The sequence below is a fragment of the Protopterus annectens genome, chromosome 16.part0 (genome assembly GCF_019279795.1).
Source record: "Protopterus annectens isolate FY-2018-M chromosome 16.part0, PAN1.0, whole genome shotgun sequence".
Classification (NCBI taxonomy): Eukaryota; Metazoa; Chordata; order Ceratodontiformes; family Protopteridae; genus Protopterus; species Protopterus annectens.
Window position 1 is genome coordinate 625,371,851 of NC_056750.1, and position 20,091 is coordinate 625,391,941.

Below are 20,091 nucleotides of genomic sequence, written 5' to 3' on the forward strand. Positions count from 1 at the left end.
GATCCGACACATAACACACGCACTCAAGTCACTCCAAAGCAAGTACAAATATGACTCCGTCATTGTCCATGCTGGCGTGAATGACCTGAGACGTACCTCCCTGGACTACATGAAAAGAGACATAGAGGAGCTCTCCGATTATGTAGCCCAGGCTGGTATGACCCTCACCATGAGCAGCATCTTGCCCTCACCAAGAATGATGCCACAATACAAAGGCAAGATGATCAGCTTTAATAATTGGCTGAAGTACTGATGTCATTCTAAGGGGATCCAATGTCGGTCTGCCTGGGATGACATGTCGGATGGCTTACACCTGTCACCACTGGGCTTCCGGATATTGGCAAAGGCTCTTGCCACCCCCATAGTGCCTTTTTTAGGCAAGGCTCAAAAGACAAACCCACCTCTTTAGAAAACAAAAATGGAAAAAAACTACGGGTAATGCTGCTCAACGCCAGAAGTCTAAATCTCAAGATGCAGGCACTTGATGCACTCCTCAGCATGGAGAACATCGACGTCTGTGCAGTAACTGAAACCTGGTTCAAGGCTCCTGAGAGCACCCCAGCGCTACCAGGCTATACCTCGTATTATGCTTTTTGGCCCCAAAACCCGGGCCGAACCACAAAGGGAGGGGGAGTGTCCATATTCATCAAGGACACCCACACCTCCAGGTTAGTAGCAGCACATGAAGCATCAGAGACCATACAGGTGCAACTAACCATAGGCAAAACTGGTAGCATGTTACAGACCACCCTCCCAATCTCAGGAACCCCACTCAGCCTTCCTGAAGACATTGGAGGATATGAATGTATCACAAAATACCATCATACTGGGAGACTTCAACTACCCAAAAATAGATTGGGTACATTATTCTAGCCCTAATACCCTAGCCCAAAGGTTCCTGGAATTCATAAATTCAAATGCACTGGAACAACTAGTCACCTCTCCCACTAGGGGAGATAATATACTAGACCTGATCATCACAAACATGGGGACAAAATGCTCCACACCGGAAGTATACCCCTCACTAGTGATATCTGACCACAAACTAATCACCCTGGATATACATATCCCACCTCCACCCCCAGCACAAAAGACCACAGTGAAAAACTTCTCAAAAGCAGACTTTACTCTTCTTAAGACTGAGACGGTATCCTTTAAGCCCACTGTGCCAGTGGATACCACATCCCAAAATGCCGAATCCTTCACAAATGCTTTCTATGGACATCTCCAAGAATGCATGGATCATGCAATCCCAAATAAATCCAAGTCCCTCTCCACCAAAGGCAAGTGTCCTGTCTGGTGGACCTCAGCCATTAACAAATTGTATAACAAAAGAAGGAAGCTACTGCACGTCAGAGCAAAATCCCATAAAGGGAAGACATCTCTGATCAACATTAGCAGAAAACTACGTTCTCTCATAAAAACATCCAAGGCCAACTTTGAGAGAAAAATTGCTAAGGACACTAAAGATAACCACAAAACCTTCTTCAGCTATGTTAGAAACCTGGGCAGAAACCCTCAGATATGCTCAGAGTTAGTTCACAACAACAAAAAATACACTGAACCCACAGACATTGCCAACATTCTGGCTGACAGGTTCAGTGCAAATTTCTCCCCTCCCTCACCCCCAAAAGAAGAAATACTTATCCCAGCTGAATGTAATCTCCCTATCATCTCAGATGTCCAAGTGAGAACCGCCCTAAACAAAGCTAAAAACACAGCATCAATGGGACCTGACGGTATCCCGGGTTGCGTGCTACGTGAACTCCAAGAGGAGCTAAACCAGCACATAAAAATGCTATTTAACCTTAGCCTTACTACAGGATATGTACCTGAACACTGGCGTACAGCAACAGTGGTCCCACTCCACAAAGGGGGTACCTCTACAGACCCTGGGAACTACCGCCCCATAAGCTTAACCAGCCTGGTCTGCAAAGCTATGGAAAGAATCATTATGGAACTCATAAACAGAGACATAGGGGACCTACAGACACTTGACCCCACCCAGTTCGGCTTTGTAAAGGGCAGATCCTGCCTTTTGAACCTGGTTGACTTTTTCGAAACAGTCACTACAGCCACTGATGAGGGCAAAGCAGTACATACAGCCTACCTGGACTTGGCTAAGGCCTTCAACACAATACCCCACTCAGGCATCATAGATAAGCTCAACAGCTTAAACGTAAACCCTTATGTCACTAGATGGGTTGCAAACTGGCAAGGACAGAACCCATAAAGTTAAAATCGCTGGAGCAATGTCAGACTCAAAGCCAGTCACAAGTGGTGTCCCACAGGGATCTGTCCTGGGACCCCTCTTGTTCAGCATTTATTTCTCAGATGTTAAAGCAAACATGGGAGGGTTGTGGCTGACAAAGTTCGCAGATGACTGCAAACTAGGGACCATAGTCAATACACCAACGGACACATACATCCTACAAAAAAGCCTCACAGAAACGGACAACTGGTGCCGTAGTCACGGCCTTAAACTAAATGCCAAAAAATGTATAGTCATCCCCTTGGGGAAAAACAAAGTACCCACAAATTATCACATAGACAGCAACCCACTGAGTACGGAAAAAGTAATCAGAGACCTAGGGACCCAAGTCGACAGCGACCTCTCATTTGACACCCACGTTGCCAAAGTGGTTAGAAAAACATTCTACCTTGCACACCTCATCATGAAGGGATTCACATCCAGATCCAAGGATGTCATTGTACCCCTATACTCCTCCCTCATCAGACCCATGATTGAGTACAATGCCCCATTTGGTATGTACCTCACCCAGCATTTGCAACAGCTGGAGAGACCACAAAAGTACCTCACCAAGAGGATCAAGGGTCTCCAACATATGTCTTATTCTGCCAGACTAAAGAAACTTCAGCTCTATTCAGTAGCATACCGCCTGCTCAGAGGTGATCTCTGCCTGACGTACAAGGCCATGTCCAATCAGGATCTGATGGACATGCTCCACCTCAAAAATCCAAATCCATCAGGACCACGAGAGCTAAAGACTTAAACCTCGGCACAAGTATGAATAGGACATGCTGGAGGGATAGATTCATAACCCAGAGGCTTCCCATGCTTTGGAACAAGATCCCAGTTCGTATTAGGCAGAGCCCCTCACTGACTCTCTTCAAGAGAAATCTTGATGAGTGGATGGGAGATCGTAAGTTTACCCCAGGGGTCACATCTGTGTCACTGCTAGACAGGGGCACAGTAAACTAATTCTATTATATAAGGGGACCTTCATTGTGTCACTACTAGACAGAGGCACAGTATTCTAAATTTATTCTGTACATTTTTGTACCATTTCATGGGGTGGCAAAAGCCACATCATTATGGCTACGCTTACAAATGCCCCAAGGCAGATAGCCTAGTGCTAAACTATGAAACTATGAAACATTGGGGTCATAGCCATATCAGATCTGTTGGAATTTTCAGCTGGTTTCTTTCCCTCCCAAGAGGGAGTAAAGAAGCCATAAAGCCATTTCAGCATTTGGGAATTCACACCTCTTAATTTTTAGAGTTAAGAAACTTGATGGCAATGACAGAAACAGAATGACTTGAGAAGCTATGTGACTCCTGTATTCTTAGGTGTGTTTATATATCACACATACACTCACACACACACAGATATATAAATATATACATACATACACACACACGCATATTTTATATAAATAAATATATATATATATATATATATATATATATATATATATATATATATACACACACACACACACACACACACACACACACACACACACACGCATATGACATGGCCTTGTATGTTAAGCAGAGATCGCCTCTGAGTAGACGATATACCACAGAGTATAGCTAGAGTTTTTTTTAGACGGTCAGCATATGGCATCTGCTTTAGGCCTGTGATTCTTTTAGTGAGGTATTTCTGTGGCTTTTCCAGCTGTTGCAGATGTCTTGTGAGGTACATACCAAATGGGGCATTATACTCTATAATGGGTCTAATGTGGGATGAGTACGGTGGGACAATGACCTCTTTTTTTCTGGATGAAAAGCCCTTAGTGATGAGGTGTGCCACATAGAAGGATTTCCTGACTGTTGTGGTGATGTGGTTATCGAAAGTGAGACCACTGTCCCACTTGTTTCTCTAAGTCTCTCATCACACTTTCGATGTTTAGTGTCCTGCCACCTATGTGGTAGTTCATGGGTACATGTTTTTTTCTAAAGGGGATAACTATACATTTCTTGGCATTAAGCTTGAGCCCATGGCTCTGGCACCAGGCATCTGTTTCTGTAAGGCGCTTTTGTAGAATATCCACATCATTTGGGGATTCAATAATGGTTCCCAGTTTGCAGTCCTCTGCAAACTTTGTTAGCCAGAGTCCCTTAGTGTTGGCCTGTACTTCAGAGAAGTAGATGTCAAACAAGAGTGGTCCCAGGACTGAACCCTGAGGCACTCCACTTGTCACTTGTCTGAATCTGGATTTGGAGTCGGCTACTTTTACAGTCTGGGTTCTGTCATCCAGTTGGCAACCCATCGAGTGATGTAGGGATTTATGCCCAGCTTAGTAAGTTTATCTATGATTCCAGAGTGGGGGATGGTGTTGAAGGCCTTGTCGAGGTCCAGATAGGCTGTGTGGACCGCCTTACCCTCATCCACAGCTCTGGAGACCGATTTGAAGAAGTTAATCAGATTCAGGAGACAAGATCGGCCCTTCACAAACCCAAACTGGATGGGGTCCAGTGTTTGAAGGTTGCCAATGTCTTTGTTTATAAGTTCCATGATAATGCATTCCATGCCCTTGCAGATCAGGCTTGTCAGACTGATGGGACGGTAGTACCCAAGATCCAAGACGGATCCTCCCTTGTGGAGCGGGATAACTGTAGCTGTGCGCCACTCAGTGGGCACGAAGCCTGAGGTGAGGCTATGATTAAACATGACACTTAGGTGGGGTGCCAGTTCATTTTGTAGTTCATGTAGTACACAGCCTGGGATGTCATCTGGTCCCATGGATGCTGTATTCTTAGCTTTGGAGAGTGCTGTTTCTACCTGTGTGGCTGTGATTATCGGAATTTGGCAATCTTTTGGTATTGAGATGGGCCCTTTAGGGGGCGAGAGGGGGGGTGAAGTTGGCACTAAATCGATCTGCCAGGATATTGGCAATATCTTTGGGATCAGTATATTTAATGCCATTCGGTTGTAGCTCAGAGCAGATCTCAGCATTGCCATTTAGATTCTTGACATAACTATAGAATGCCTTGTGGTTGTCTTTGGAATCTTTTGCAATTTTATTTTCGTAACTAGATTTTGAGGATTTTATGAGGGATCTCAGCTTCTTACTGAGGCTGGTGAGGGAGTTTTTGCATCCTGGGATTTTCCTCTTTTCTGCAACAGTTTATTCCTTCTGTTGTATAGTTTGCTTATAGCAGGGGACCACCAGATTGAATTCCTTTTTTTGGAGAAGAGCATCTTGGTTCTATTTGGGATGGCACGATTCATGCACGAGTGGATGTGCTCGTACAGTGCCTTAGTGTAGGATTCTGCAGTCGAACTTCCAGGTCCCGTCTGCATGGGTGTTGTGAAGTTTGTCACTTCTGACTTCAGTAGCATGAAGTTGGCTTTGGAGAAGTTTTTTAAGGAGGTTTCCTTACTGGGGGGTGGGGTTGGGAAGTGGATGTCAAGGGTGATTTGCTTATGGTCAGACCTGACCAATGAGGGGGTGACCACTGTTGTGGAGCATCTATCTCCCATGTTGGTAATGACCAGGTCTAGGATATTGGAGCCCCTGGTGGGACAATGGATTAGTTGATCCAGGGCGTTGGAATTTATGAATTCCAAGAACCGTTGGGAAAAGGAGTTGGTACCCGAGTAGTTTTCCCAATTAATGGCAGGGTAGTTGAAATCACCCAGTATTAGGGTGTTTGTATCTTAATATTTTCCAGTATGTTTAGGAAGGTGTAGTGAGAATCTTGGGGTTTGGTGGGGGATCTGTAGCAAGTTACAATTTGGATTGCAGTCTTACCTAGTGTTAGTTGCACCTGGAGAATTTCAGATGCATTGTGTTGGGCAACTAGCCTGGAGGTGTGAATATCCTTGGTGAATATGGACACTCCTCCACCTTTAGTGTTTTGGTCTTGGTTTTGTGGCCGAAAAGTGTGGTAAGAATTGTAGCTTGGTATTGCAGGGGTGCTCTCTGGAGCCTTGAACCAGGTCTCAGTCACTGCACATATATCGATGTTATCCATTTTTAGGAGTGCCTGGAGAGAGTGCATTTTGAGGTTTAGACTTCTAGCATTGAGTAGCATTACCTTCAGATTTTGCATGCTTGTATCTGTTATGGTGGTGGTTTTATCCTTTGAATCTTGCCTAAAAAAGATAGGGGTGGCAAGAGCTTTAGCCAGTAACCTGAATCCCAGGGGTGACAGGTGCAGACCATATCTGGCAAAGCATCATGGTTTGTCGATCACGTCTTCCCAGGCAGACAAATACTGGATCCCCTTTGAATGACACCAGAAGCTTAGCCAATTGTTGAAGTCAATCATTTGTCCTTATACTGTGGTATCATTCTGGGCGAAGGCAGGATGCTACTCAGGGCTAGGGTCATATCTGCCTGGGTCACATGATCCAAGAGCTCTTCCACGTCTCTTTTCATGTAGTCCAGGGAGGTACGTCTCAAGTCATTCACTCCAGCATGGACAATGACAGAGTCCTATTTGTACTTGTTGTGGAGTGACTTGAGTGCATGCGTTATGTGGCGGATCCTGGCACCCGACAGGCAGCTGACTGTAATTTTCTCCTTGTTCAGCCTGGTGAGTGGGACATCAATGTGCCTGACTATAGAGTCACCTATGACTAAAGTGTTGGGTACATTGTCTTGCCTTAGGGGCTGTTGTTGGGTGGCACACTGGTGTTGTGAGCTGTGTGTCACTTTGGTTGTGACTGGTGTTTGCTTGCGTTATGCGTTGCATATTACGGAATAAAAGAAGAAAATGTATTTAGAAATGAATATATCTATTAAGGCACAAAAAATTTACCTGTTATGGAAGACACAAAATATGCAGTTTAACTCATACAAGCCTAGAAATCCTTTATGCAAATTTCCAGTTCACACCCATAGCTCCCCATGCCATCCAGATCTCTTTTCTGTGTCTTACTTTTTAAACTAAGCAACTTACCAGCTAATAATAGGAAGTATTCGAAAGTACAAGGAGTAATTAATAAAATGACACTAGGAGTGTTACTCTAGGATGTCCTAAAGTGGAGAGATTAATCACTATTTGTCACTTACTATTCACATTTTCAAATTGTTGTTAATATTTTCCTAACTGAGAGTTCTACATGCTATTGAGGGTATGGTATGATGTACCATGTTAGGAGACAGGGAAATGTATCTATGTCCATTAATATCACACTTGTTGTGTCTTTCGGCTTTTCCCGGTTAGGGGTCGCTACAGTTAACTCCGGTCCACTAATGATTGGCAGTAGATTTTTATGTGCCGAGTTGCCAGCCCTGACGCACAACCTTCAACGAAGGTACGCCCATTCACGCATGTCTCCACATAGAAGACGCTCTAGCTGAGAATCGAACAGGACGTCTTACTGTGAGGCGACAACGCTACCACAGCACCACCACACCTAGGATATTGCCAGTTGCTTGTTAGTATTTACAAAAATAAACAATATTTCCATACATACTTAATTTTCCAGACACCAAATGTTTTATAAACTGTTTCAAGACATCAGGTGAAACCTTTGATGGTGTTGAAGAGAACTATCCTTGATATTTGCACTGTAAGTTGTACATCTTGAGATATTTTCAGTGCTATTTATATTGCTAATTGTACAATTATGCATATGTTTTCATTTCTAAGTATCTCAATAAATATGCACTCAGACGAATCCCTTATGCGAAAGCTTATGTCTGGTTCACAAAAATGTTCTAACAATACATGTCTAGTTTGTACAGCTCCCAAGATATTAGAATTTTTTGTGAAAGTTTAACGAAAAAAAAAAAACTATAATATAATGATTATATGGAGTGCCATAAAACACTATTACAGTTTTATATTATAACTATGTTCTGTGTTGTATGCTTTTTCAGCTTCTAGCTGTAGTGGTCATTTATTCTCAGTATCACATTTATTAAAATGGGACACTACCCCCCCCCCATGAAAACAAAGTTACAAATCAAGTACACACTTTGTGCCAGATTCCTAAAGACATGAACTCGATGTAAGTAACTTTCTCTGGTGCAAGGCACATATGTAAAGCAGGCTTAAACTAGTCTAAGTCACTTACACTGGGAGCAAGTCTTTTGAAATCTAAGCCTTAGAGACGTACAATAAAATACTTGCCATTAGACCTCATCTTCATTTAATATCTCCACAGAAGAAAGAGCTATCTCTAGGCTAGGACAAGGTGTTTGGAATTGGCTACCTACAAAAGTATGGCAGTAACAGACAATTCAATGAATTCAATTATTTAGAAACAAACTAAAACAACTGTTTTAGGGACACCAAATGCCTGTGCTTCCATGACAACAGCTAGTCCATGCACGCACTGTAGTCATGTTTCTTATAAAGATGTACATCTAACAAATGACCACTGATTGAATGCCTAATTTAATTGTACATATTATAAATAATAGTATCACTTGCATTTATAATTGTAAATAACATACAAATGTATGGTCTTTACTTTGTTCCTGTACTATCTACACCTATGTGTATTCTTTAGTCCATGTAAAATTTTCTTGCAGCATGGTACCCAGTACATGGCTGAAAAGAGTCTATTGACCAGTTTGCTATCAAAATAAAATAAATAAATGTATCTTGCCAACAGTTTACCATGCAATGTTAATACACTGTCAGTGATGCAATTTCAGACTATACTACATCAATAGCTTTCATTTCAATACAGCATATAAATATCTCATTTTCATACTTCTGTTCAGCAATATGCAAATTCTTCTGAACATACTTGTTTTTTTTTACACGCCATTGAAAAATGCCTTTCTCTGGTACTGATTTTGCATGAATCAGAGTTTAGAGAAACAAAATACGAGGTACACAGATCTGCTGAATGCACTGGAAACTGGGAGTTGGTTATGGTAAACTTTCTCAGACACCTCTATACTACAGGGGATTCAGCCAAGCTAGGAGTCATTTTATAACAGTGCATCCCTTTAAACAGAAATAATTTCATGTTACAAATTACTACAATCATATCTGCAAACGCTATTTTCCAGTAATAACACTTGTCTAGGGAGGAGAGTCCATACCTCTCATCCTCTTAGTGCAAGTAATATGGACAAACCCTAAAATAATGGGAGCGACAAAGCCCCAAAAATAGGGACAGATTTTAGATATTGCTCTCATAAACTTAAAAAGTTGCTAGAATACTTGGATTTGTATTGTGATGCATTTTCTCAAGGATATGAAGTGTGAAACAAATGTGAAACTCCAAAATGTGTTGGAAAATGTACGTCATTATTGAAGGATTTCAATTCTCAGTGATTTGTCACAATACCACAAATTTCATGAGAAACAGACCAAAAATATGAGGTAAAAATTGAGACATATGGGGGTGTCTGATACCCTATTTAACCTTGATCTCTTTAGAGCTAGTTAAGTGGGGGAATAAGAGGGTAGCTTGCCCCCTTATAATCGGTATTAATGGAAAATAGAGCTTGCAGATATGGATTATCACAGATCTGCATCCTATATGCAATTCATGCATGCCTGTCAACTTTCCCCGATTTTTCAGGGATATCCCTGATTTTGACTCAAATTTTAGCTGTGTCCCTCTTAATCCCTCCTAAAATTAGTGACTTTTACAGAATGTGTGGTGAATTATACTTAACAAAAAATTGCAATAATTAGAGTTACAGACTTATTTTACTTCAGGAACTGTACATTAATTCACACTCTGTTGTTTTGTCAAAGTTTCAAGCTAACAAAACTAACATTTTAAGTGTCCCTGATTCTGTTGAGATTTGTCCCTGGTTGAGAGTTATGTTTCATTGCAACAGTCATAAAAATAGCATGTATGACTACAAGTTAAAAGCGTAGAAATAAAAATCGTTTAGCAGGACCTCAGCACCCTTGATGCAATATACAACCACTGCTGCAATTTTCCCTACTTCTCGACAGTCATGTGACTACCACAGAATTGCGAGTCGGTTGTGACTTGTCAGCACTTACCGCACTAGGAGCTACGCAAGACAAGCCTGTCCGCAATCCATCGCAGACTCCTATGTGTAACCAAAGTCTCTAGGTGAAAGGGCAACACACACATTTAAAAAATGATCCCTTATTACACTAAAGTTCGTACGTAGTTGCGCAAAAACATGAGCAATAACAGCCTTGTATCCTTCACACTACGACCATGTGTTGCAATTTCTACAGTGTATCTATAATCAATCATGCTGGTGCCGGCATTAAAATTCCTACTCGCCCCGACTCTATACATAATTTCTTCAGTTAAACGGACTTCCCGAAGAAAGCACCAGTCATTTGTAGGGGTTGGTATAACATGACACGTTCCGTTTAGATGCTAAGATCTGTCATTCCACGCAAAATAAGGTATATGTTAATCTACGCGCGACGCTCTTTGTGACATTTTACAAAATAAAGACGTGACAAAAACACAGGACAATTTCTTACCATCTTCATATACCAATGGTTTTCCTGACGTTGTGTGCTTAAGGTGTGACATATTCTATGCAATTGTATTCATTATGATAGATACTAGTACCACAAAACTTCGGGGCACATTAGTCCAGTTCGGAAAATATGACAAACTTAAGAATCCTGAAAATATGTGTTTTTACAGTTGGTACGGGTGGACAGCTATTAAAAACCACGTTAACAAACCAGGCATAGTTTGAAAAGTAATCACACAAAATAAGTATTACCACCACATAACAACCACCCACCCCTACACTTAACTTCTAAAATTTTCACCAAGAGAAAAACATCGCGGCATAAGGAAATCCGTCAGCGGAAAAGGGCGTTCTATTTTGGGGGGCAGAGTCCAACATGGCGGCGTACATATGTCGGTTTAGGGCACTAAGGAGGTTTCAGAAGTAAGAAAATATATTTACTTCCGGTGGTATTATACTATTGTGAAGTTTATTAAAAATATGTGTTTGCTTATTGTTTTCTGTATTTCTGTTATAATGTTAGGTTCTTGTTTCATTTTACCATGCTGTATTTAGTTTCATTGCCGTTCTATACTGGGTAGAAGCGAACTCAAGTGACAGGACGTTGTGAGCGTTAATAGTATGTCCATTAAGTAAAGATAAAATGTGACAGGTTCTTATTGCAGGTCTCATGGCTACCAAAAAAAATAAACAATGTTGTGTGGAAGTATGTTAGTAAGAATGTGATAATATCACCTGTTATTTTTGGAAAGTCATTGTATTTTGCTTTTGGTGTTCAAGAAGTGAAACTGCGTACGCATCTGCCTGTATTTGTCCAATTTTCTGTATAGTAACTGTTTTCATTAATTTTTAGGTGTAAAGTCTTGTTACAACTAAGTTTTATCTACTTTATGTAATTATTACGAAGGCTAGATTTGAAAAATATTGTGTCCAAACATGAAGTGATGTTTGGTTAAAGTGCAAATCCCAGTATAGGTTTGATTTTTCAGAATGTTTAGGTCAGTTAATTCACTCTGTAGCATGTGTCTAGTGTTATGCATTTTATAATATTTAGGTTTGTACTCTTGAGTCTTGGAAGAAGATCTGTGTAATTATTCACAATCATAGAACATGTATAAACTGCTATAAGTTAGACATTAAGTACTGTATGTAAAGAATCTAACTTTTGCACTGTTCTAGACTACTATACTAATATAGACTGTTACTATGTATTTAAAAAAAAAAAAACATAACTATTACATAGGTTATATGCTGTATTAGGAGCTTGTGTCCAGCCAGACTATTCCGGTAAACAAATGTAAAATAAAATCAATAATAATATATCTACCTCCTGTCTGTTCTCTTATTGTTTCTTAATCTTTTTACTAGGTTCTTTCAAAACATATTACTTTGGGAATTAACAGTGACGGCTAAGGTTATTAAGCAATTCTAGATCCACCCAAAACCCCTTTTTCCAATTTTTGCACTCGGGGTTGGAGTATCACTTCATCAGTGATAGTCATGTAGAGCCAAGGTTTACACCACCGGGTGGCTAGCCTTGCCCTGTAGTTCTGCCACACCACACACTCGCACCTATGACCAATTTAGAGTGTCTAATCCACCTGCTGCATATCTTTGCAGATATGAGGAAATCACATGCAGACAGGGAGGATATGCAGACACAGACTCTGCACAGAAGGCACCCCAGCCAAGACTTGAACTGGTAAACCTCCTGTGAGGACTGATAACGCTGTCCGCTGTATTATATTTATAATAAACTTTTTTATAGTTACAAACTTTTTTTTCTCTTAAAATGCTTATTAATACGAGTCTTTGCCTACTATCAACGTTGTAGGATAATACAACGTAAGGGTCCTTGATGGGGTCTTTTTTCTCTGATTTTAGACAAAAATAGTTGAAAGTTACAAATTGGTTGCGTCCAAAAGTTATTGTACCACCCTTTGCATACCATTTATAACTAGAGAAGTTTCTTATACAGGTTTGAGCTCAAGATTATTTTATAAGCTTGGAGTTTTAAAAACTTACAAAGTGATGTATGTTTATTTTAGTAAAGCAAAAAAGGATACACTGACTGTGTTTTAATGTTTTCCTGTTAACTGTAATAACTGTAAAGAATCTGTCGTTTCAGAAGTTTTTTAGTTTCAGCAGCTGGCTTTTATGTGACAGTAGCTTACATTTTAGAACCTGCATTTTTAGGACATGTTGAAAACCATGGTAGAGTTGTATAGTATTCTCTTAGTGTAAGTAGTTGGTAAACGAGGCAGTTGTATGTTTAAATTGTAACTATTAACCTTCTATTCCCCATTTAATCATCTTTGGCCCATCAGACATTTTTCAGCTTCGTTTCTTTTTTTTTTTTTGAGACTGCCTGTTTTTTTCACACAACCTTCTGCTTAATGTTTTCCTTCTTTCACTATCTTCTTGGGGAATAGAGCCTTATTGCTGCCTGTAATTGCCAAGGAACAAAGGCTACTGGGATGGGAGGTGGAGTGGTTGTTGCAAATGGTTAGTTTTTTTTTCTCCATTTAACAACCCTACCTGACATGCTTTAATTTGAAGTGGCATGCTATTTCTTTTAATATCTAAATAGTGGTATGCTGGGTCCTGTAACATCTGAGCATCTATGCAGCCACTTCTGGACTGGAGACTGCAGTTTGCTCCTTTCCAGGAGCATAACCAACCACTCGACAGTGCAGTGGTAGCATTGTCTCCTCACAGGCAGAGGTTCTCTAGTTCGATTCTCATCTGGGGTGCCTTGTGCGGAGTCTGCATGTCCTCCCTGCGTTTGTGTGGGTTTCCTCCGGGTGTCCTGTTTCCTCCCACATTACAAAGACATGCATCTGGAGCATTTCTTCGCAGGCCCCCGCTGAAAATTGGCTTCGTTCCAAGTCTGACTTTCCCTGATAACATATGTTAAATAAATACAATAACAAGAACTATCTACTTGCTGTGTCTACCACCAGTGTCTCTGGGAATAGAAGCTTGTTGATCCCCATGAGCAAGGACTGCATGAAGGTGTTGGGTTAGAATGATAACTGGAGTCTATTTAATTTTGAATGTAGTTATTCTAGTAACTGTAAACCATCTTAAATGCTTTTAATATGAAGTGAATTGCAAAATGTGAGCATTTGTCCCACCACATTCCCAGTGTGAGTGCTGCATTCAGTATCTTGTTTTGTACTAGTTGTGGCAGCTACACTGTTTACCCCCCACACTCTCCCCACGGAGTAAGAGAGCAGCCTGTTGGTTATTTTGTTCTACTGTCAGTGCCATTCCTTGTGTATCACTGCAGATTCCATACTAACAAAACACAAAACCAGAAATGAAGAATCACCAGCAAATGGACTCCAGGAAGCAACCAGTTAAGGAAATAAAACAAAAGCCACGAGTTGACCTAGGTTTCGTCTTTAATCCGACTTCATCAGAACACAACTTAATGCAAGTAAAAAGCAACCTTATATACACACTTAAAGTGACATCATCACAATTCAATTGAATAATTAGCATAATTAGCAATCAATATGAAGGCCAGCATTCATAATAAAAGCACAAACCCAAACCTTAGTAAAAGGTGTATCAACACTAGAATCAAAATTAAAAACAGCCAAACAAAACTGAATTGCAACAATTTGTAATGAACATTAAACATAACATCACTGCAAATCTAATTATTAGATATGTACTTTATATACAACATTTTTGGATGCAAGTAAATTTCAACCCAATATGTTTTTTAATTTTAAAATGGGCATAATAGTAATGCAGTCATTAATGCCTGGAACCATTTTCAAAAATTTCCAATTGTGTATATAAGGTTGCTTTTTACTTGCATTAAGTTGTGTTCTGATGAAGTAGGATTAAAGTTTATTTCCTTAACTGGTTGCTTCCTGGAGTCCATTTGCTGGTGATTCTTTATCACTGCAGATTCCCAAACCTGGGTTACCAGTACCATAGATGTCTGTGCACCCAGTAGGCTGGCTGTAATATTGGCAGCATATTTTCATATGTCTTTTATTATTGAAACAGACCTATGTAATCATGGTGGGGTGGGGGTGGGGGGGCTTTACTGCAGCACAAGTTCCTGTCAACATTTATCTTTAAAGTTTGTTTTTTGTGTCGTTGAATTGTTTTGAATTTTATGCATTTTGGGGAAGTGAGAAGCATTCAGTAAAACCTTGCAAATATGTCAAGGGAGTCCACAGAGCCTAAGTGGGTACCGTATTTCAAATGGGATGTATGGAAAGAAGACAGTTTATGGTACAAGGTGTGTGACTTGGGGGAATGAATAAGGAATTATACACACAGCTTTCCTGAAGGGTTATTAGGGTCAAATAGTGACAGAATTCACAAATGCATGGGGCAGCTATATGAAGAGTGTTGAGGATTGGCATACGAATTGGCTGTTGGTCAAGTAAAATCTGTAATGTACAGGTATGGGCAGATGGTCTTTATTTGCATGTAACACAATCTTATGTTTTCAGGGCACAGGGGCAGATTTTTCCTAGGCTTTGAGTTGCAGCAACTACCACCTAATGGTATAGAAAAGGGCTGTTCCACTTTAATTTAAAGAAATAGATGTGAAGCCCTAAGAACAGGGTACAGCATTAATGGAGGAGTTGAAGCAGGGGCTTGTCTGAAATGGTCCGTGGTAACAGGACACATTTGTCATTTCCTCTTCTGCATCATTTACGGTGTTGTGGCAGTCATGTTTTTTTTTTTTTTTTTTGAAGGCCTCTAGGTTGTACATTTGACAGTCAAAACTAGTGAACAGTTATTTTTTTTAGCCGGAAGTTCTTACTGGGTGTATCCTATTTGTAGCAACAGTTTGGTGAAAAAAGCTTGGAGTAAATGGGGAGTTATGTACAAGGCTTTCCTGAAGGTGGTAGTAGGGTCAAATTGTGATTCTTTGCATATCAGTAAGGCAATAGACACAAACTGATTTACATTACAAACATCTTGTTTTGTTGACATCAGGTCAGATGTCTCAGCTCTCCAGATTTTTAAAGAATATTTGTATTTTTGCCTCATTTTTTGGTATTTTCCTTATAAAATTTGTTGTTTTCTGGAAAATCATTGCAGATTGAAGTCACAAAATAACACACTGTTGAGTTTCAGACTTCATATCTTTCTGAAAATGCATGCCAATACAAAACCTGTTATTCTAGCAACTTTCTAAGTTTATAAAAACGATATTTAAAATCTGTTTCTATTTCTGGCTTTTTCCACATTTCTTATGCTAAGAGGTTGAGAGATATGCAACAGATTCCCCATGTGTAGTGTATTTACTTCTGTATGGTTCATGGGTAGGTACAAGGCAAACTGCAGACGTGGGCCTTTTTATTTTTCTTTTCTTAAGCCTAGTCAATTTCCCTTTCAAAGATGAGAATTGAACCTTGTACCTTTTGTTTGTGAGGTAAACACCTTAACCTTTATACCAAACTTTCTCCTGATTATATTATATAGTATGCATTCATCTATTCCTTTTGTAGTATCCACATTATTCTGTTCAGGGCCTTGGGAATAGTCTATAGGGAAATAATGGCATCTACATTTAGCCTAATCTTTGTAGAGAGACCAGATAATTGGAGGAGAAAGACACATGCATGCTGACCTAAATTCATACTTATGGCCAGTTTGGAGGATTTCTGACTCTCTTGTCAGAATTTCTCTTGAGGCGTGGGAGTAATTCAGAGACACTGAGTCACATAGAGTTAGGCAGGATAGGCAGACACTGTACAGAAACACTTGTATCTATGCACTACAATCTGATTGCATCAGGATTTATACAGCAGTCCAGGAAATGGTTTACAAGCTAAAAGTAGACTGATACATTAAGATAAAGAAAGCTGTGATGTGCTTTTTAACACACAAGACTAATACTCAGAATAAACGTGATCTAAGCACAGTGAAGTTAGTAATACTCAAGCTATCATTATGGAAAAGTAGTGGACCTTTGTCATTCTGAGCTGAGATTACAGCTGTATATCCAGATTATTTCTGAAATATACTTTTAGTTGTATTTGCTGCAGTTTTAAATACAGTGAATTAATTTGTTTTTATTTGTCTTTGGTGACTGGAAAGTGCAGCCGGGCAGAACCCATTTCATTGGAGGCCTGGGGAGAAAAGCTCAGTCACATTGAATTATATTACAAGTTACAGTTGTAAGAAAATAGTATTATTACCAGACTATGTGCACAGTAAATAATATATATATATATATTTATATATATATAAAATCCAAATTTCTCACAAAACATAAATGCAATGCTGTATAGGTGGAGTCTATATTATTTGATGCAGCACTAGATTCTTAACAGCTGTTTTGACAAAACACTTGATTCTTTACAAAATTATGCAATAAAATAAGTTGTTAAAACAATGTTCCCCTCTGTTGTAAGAGACAAATTTGTATTATTCAGTGGTATTTTGGGAATGTGACAATAGAAGAATAAGTAAATGTCCCAAAATGATTTCATATTTTGTATTTGGGCAAGGTTTAGATAAAATCTCATCTGAGATTATACATGGTGTCCTGGAGCATCCCACGTGAGAATGGAGAGAGTTATTTGCGATGAATGAGAGATAAGGAGTCATCCTTAGTGAGAAGCATTTAGGTAATTTTTTTTTTTAAGGTAAGTGCAGTGATGATGAGTTCTAGGCAAGCTGAAAGCAAGTTTTAGCTGTTCTGTTGTAGGGCTGCCCAAGATCTGAAGACTGAATGGTTTACTGATGAAGGAAGAGAATTTTCTACATATATTATATAAAATGTAGCATTTTTTGCATGGTTTGTGATAAAATGTTTGTGTGTAAAATACATAATTTATTATGGTCTTGCCTTTTAATGGTGTGCTGTAATGTTCGTTTATTACCAACGTGCAGTTTAGTCTGTTAACTAGCTGGAATAGACATAATTTTTGGTCAGAATTTGAAACTTAATGGGCGTGCCTTCATTGAAGGTTGGGCGTCAAGCTGGCACCTTGACGTTTCATAAAAATCTACTGCCAGTCATTAGATAGATATTTGACTGGTAGATGTACTCAGTCACCTACAGCGATGGCCCTTCTACCATTCCATCCTTCCTTCCTTTAGGGTCCAGTTTTTATTATCTACATTTTGTTTATGTGAACAGTCAGCATTTATTGAACCACTGCTGCCAGATACACCATAGTTCATCCCATTTTCATGTTTCCAGGAGTCTGTTTGGTAATTATCTCGTTAGATAAGATGACAAGTATGACATCTAAACATTTCTGGATTCCACAACTTTCTGCTAACCTCTGATAGTTAGGCGTATCCAACCTTACTCCCTGACCAATAGTATGTGCATTCATTACCTTCTAAAACCTTTTTATGAGGGTGACAGTAATAGCTTGGTAACAGGAGTCTTGGTCACCATTATACTGCAAAAAGATGGGGGATTTGTTTTATGCCTTATTCAGACTCTTATCCCCAACTACTAGTGCAGTTACATGGATAATGTTAGTATATATATATATATATTCTGTTTGTTGTATGTCTGCCATTCTCCTGAAGTTGTTCAGCTACAAGTGGCTGTGCCGTAGCCTTCAGCAGGGTCTCCTTTGTGGTTGTAGACATATTCAGACCTTCTAAAATGAGAGGAAATCAGGATGTAAGCCACTTTGTTTTCCAGGCTGTATGTATCTGGGTACTGAACAATGGCTGGTGCATCTGGAAGAACTGCTGATTATGATGGCCAGAGTGGTTGCCAGTCCCAAGACTGTGCAGCCTGTGAGGAAAATGACCGTGGAGGATGACCTGGCATTTTAATACTAACAACTGAGTGGTATATCACAGCTGATAACTGGAGCCAAGCAGATTGGGCAATAGTCTTGTCATCCCAGCTGACAAAGTCCCTGAAAATGTATGTGGATATGGATGAGTGTTACTCAAGATATTCTTTGCAGTTAATAGGCAACACAAGGAAGGGAAAGCAAATTGGAGGGTGGTATGTACTCTGTTAGGAGAAAGCAGCCTAAAGGAAAAGTAAGTACTCAAGGTCTTTGTAGCCAAGAATGCAAAGCAAGTAATTATTTACAATTGCCTTTTGTAGGTGAAGACATAGAAGAAGCTGCAGTGTCAGTAATTTTAGAGGAAGGTGCTATGTCTTCATTTTGAGGAAAGTTACTGAAGAAAGTAATCCTGAATTAGTGGACTTAATCCACACAGCCTTTAAAAAAGGCATAATGGAAAGTTGATATTTTAAACAGATCAAGCAAGAACATAACTATGGTTATAGGTAGAAGATGGTGAACAGAATGCTTCTATTACTTACCCCTGTTTTGAGGTAAAAAGGTGACCTGTTTTATACAGAGTACATATATTTTTTTAGTGCCAAGACATTATAGGACACTTGTAATGAAACTAGCCCATAGTTTTATGTTAGGTGGTCACCTAGGGCAGGAAAAAAAACTCTGGCAGGGGTACTAGTCAGATTTTACTGGCCAGCCGTAATGAAAGAGATGGAGGGCAACTGTACTTCTTTTCTAGAATGCAAGAGAACTACACTCCACGTTGGATATAAAAATCTCTTCATTTCAGTGGCCTTGTCATAGAAGTATCAGTTGACTGTATTGCTTTGGACATTATATGGCCCTTAAAATCCATTAATGGGTTTCGATACATGCTAGTCAAAATGAACTTTGCTTCCCTATTTCCAAAAACGGTGTCATTATGCAAAGCTAGAGCGAAGGATAGCACCAGGAGCTGGTGCTGTTATTCCCCAAAGTGGATATACCCAAGGAAATGCCTCTTGACTAAATCACTCCCTTTATGTCAAGGGTATTGCACCAGTTAGGTCAGTTGGCAATACCAGCTTGCCATCTGCAGACTGCTGAATTAGTAGAAAGGTAAAATACTGACACCTTGCCGTAGTTGCAAGTTGTAAAAACTGGAATCAATTTAGTCTTATAGTTTGCAGTTGGGGAGGAACCACAAGCTTCAGCTGGATTTACTCCATTTTAATTGCCATGTGGCAGGAATGGGAGAGGTTTGCTTATAATTGCTAATGAAGCTTCTATTGAAGAAGAAGAAAAGACGCCATTTAAAAGTGTGATAGAACACTGTTCGTTTGTAGGATAGATTAAAACTGGTAATTCTTTTAGTGAGGAAGTACGTACAGAAATTCCAGAAAATGCAGTGAGTTTATAAAAATGCTCAACTTCAAGAATTTAACCCAGGAGACCAGATACCAGTTTTAATGCCTTTGACATAGAACACATTTCTGGATAACTGCTAGCAGCCATCTGAGGTGATGGAATGAATGAATGAATCCAATAAATTGAGTTTAAACAACCCGAAAAAAAATGGGAGAGCAGAGTTATCCCTTTTAATGTGTCAAAGCTATGGAATGATGCAGGGAGTTCTGTAGAGGGTTTTGTAGGTTGATGCTCACAGGAGGGAACAGAGTATCTACCTGAAGTACAGTTA

General features: G+C 39.7%; 2 protein-coding genes across 3 annotated transcripts in view; one reads left to right on the forward strand and one right to left on the reverse strand.

Annotated features, from left to right (window-relative positions):
* ENTR1 (endosome associated trafficking regulator 1) overlaps nucleotides 1-10,761 on the reverse strand; it is a 347,727-nt gene extending 336,966 nt beyond the window's left edge. For both annotated transcript variants that reach the window (XM_044057869.1, XM_044057868.1), the window contains exon 1: nucleotides 10,646-10,761. In XM_044057869.1, coding sequence (XP_043913804.1) covers nucleotides 10,646-10,697 — 52 coding nt within the window. In that variant the 5' untranslated portion in view covers nucleotides 10,698-10,761. The remainder of the gene's footprint in view (nucleotides 1-10,645) is intronic.
* A 169-nt stretch (nucleotides 10,762-10,930) lies between these two features.
* The window catches only part of PMPCA (peptidase, mitochondrial processing subunit alpha), a 970,881-nt gene continuing 961,720 nt past the window's right edge, over nucleotides 10,931-20,091 (forward strand). The window contains exon 1 of the mRNA XM_044057867.1: nucleotides 10,931-11,067. Within this exon, the coding sequence (XP_043913802.1) occupies nucleotides 11,021-11,067 (47 nt within the window). The 5' untranslated portion in view covers nucleotides 10,931-11,020. The remainder of the gene's footprint in view (nucleotides 11,068-20,091) is intronic.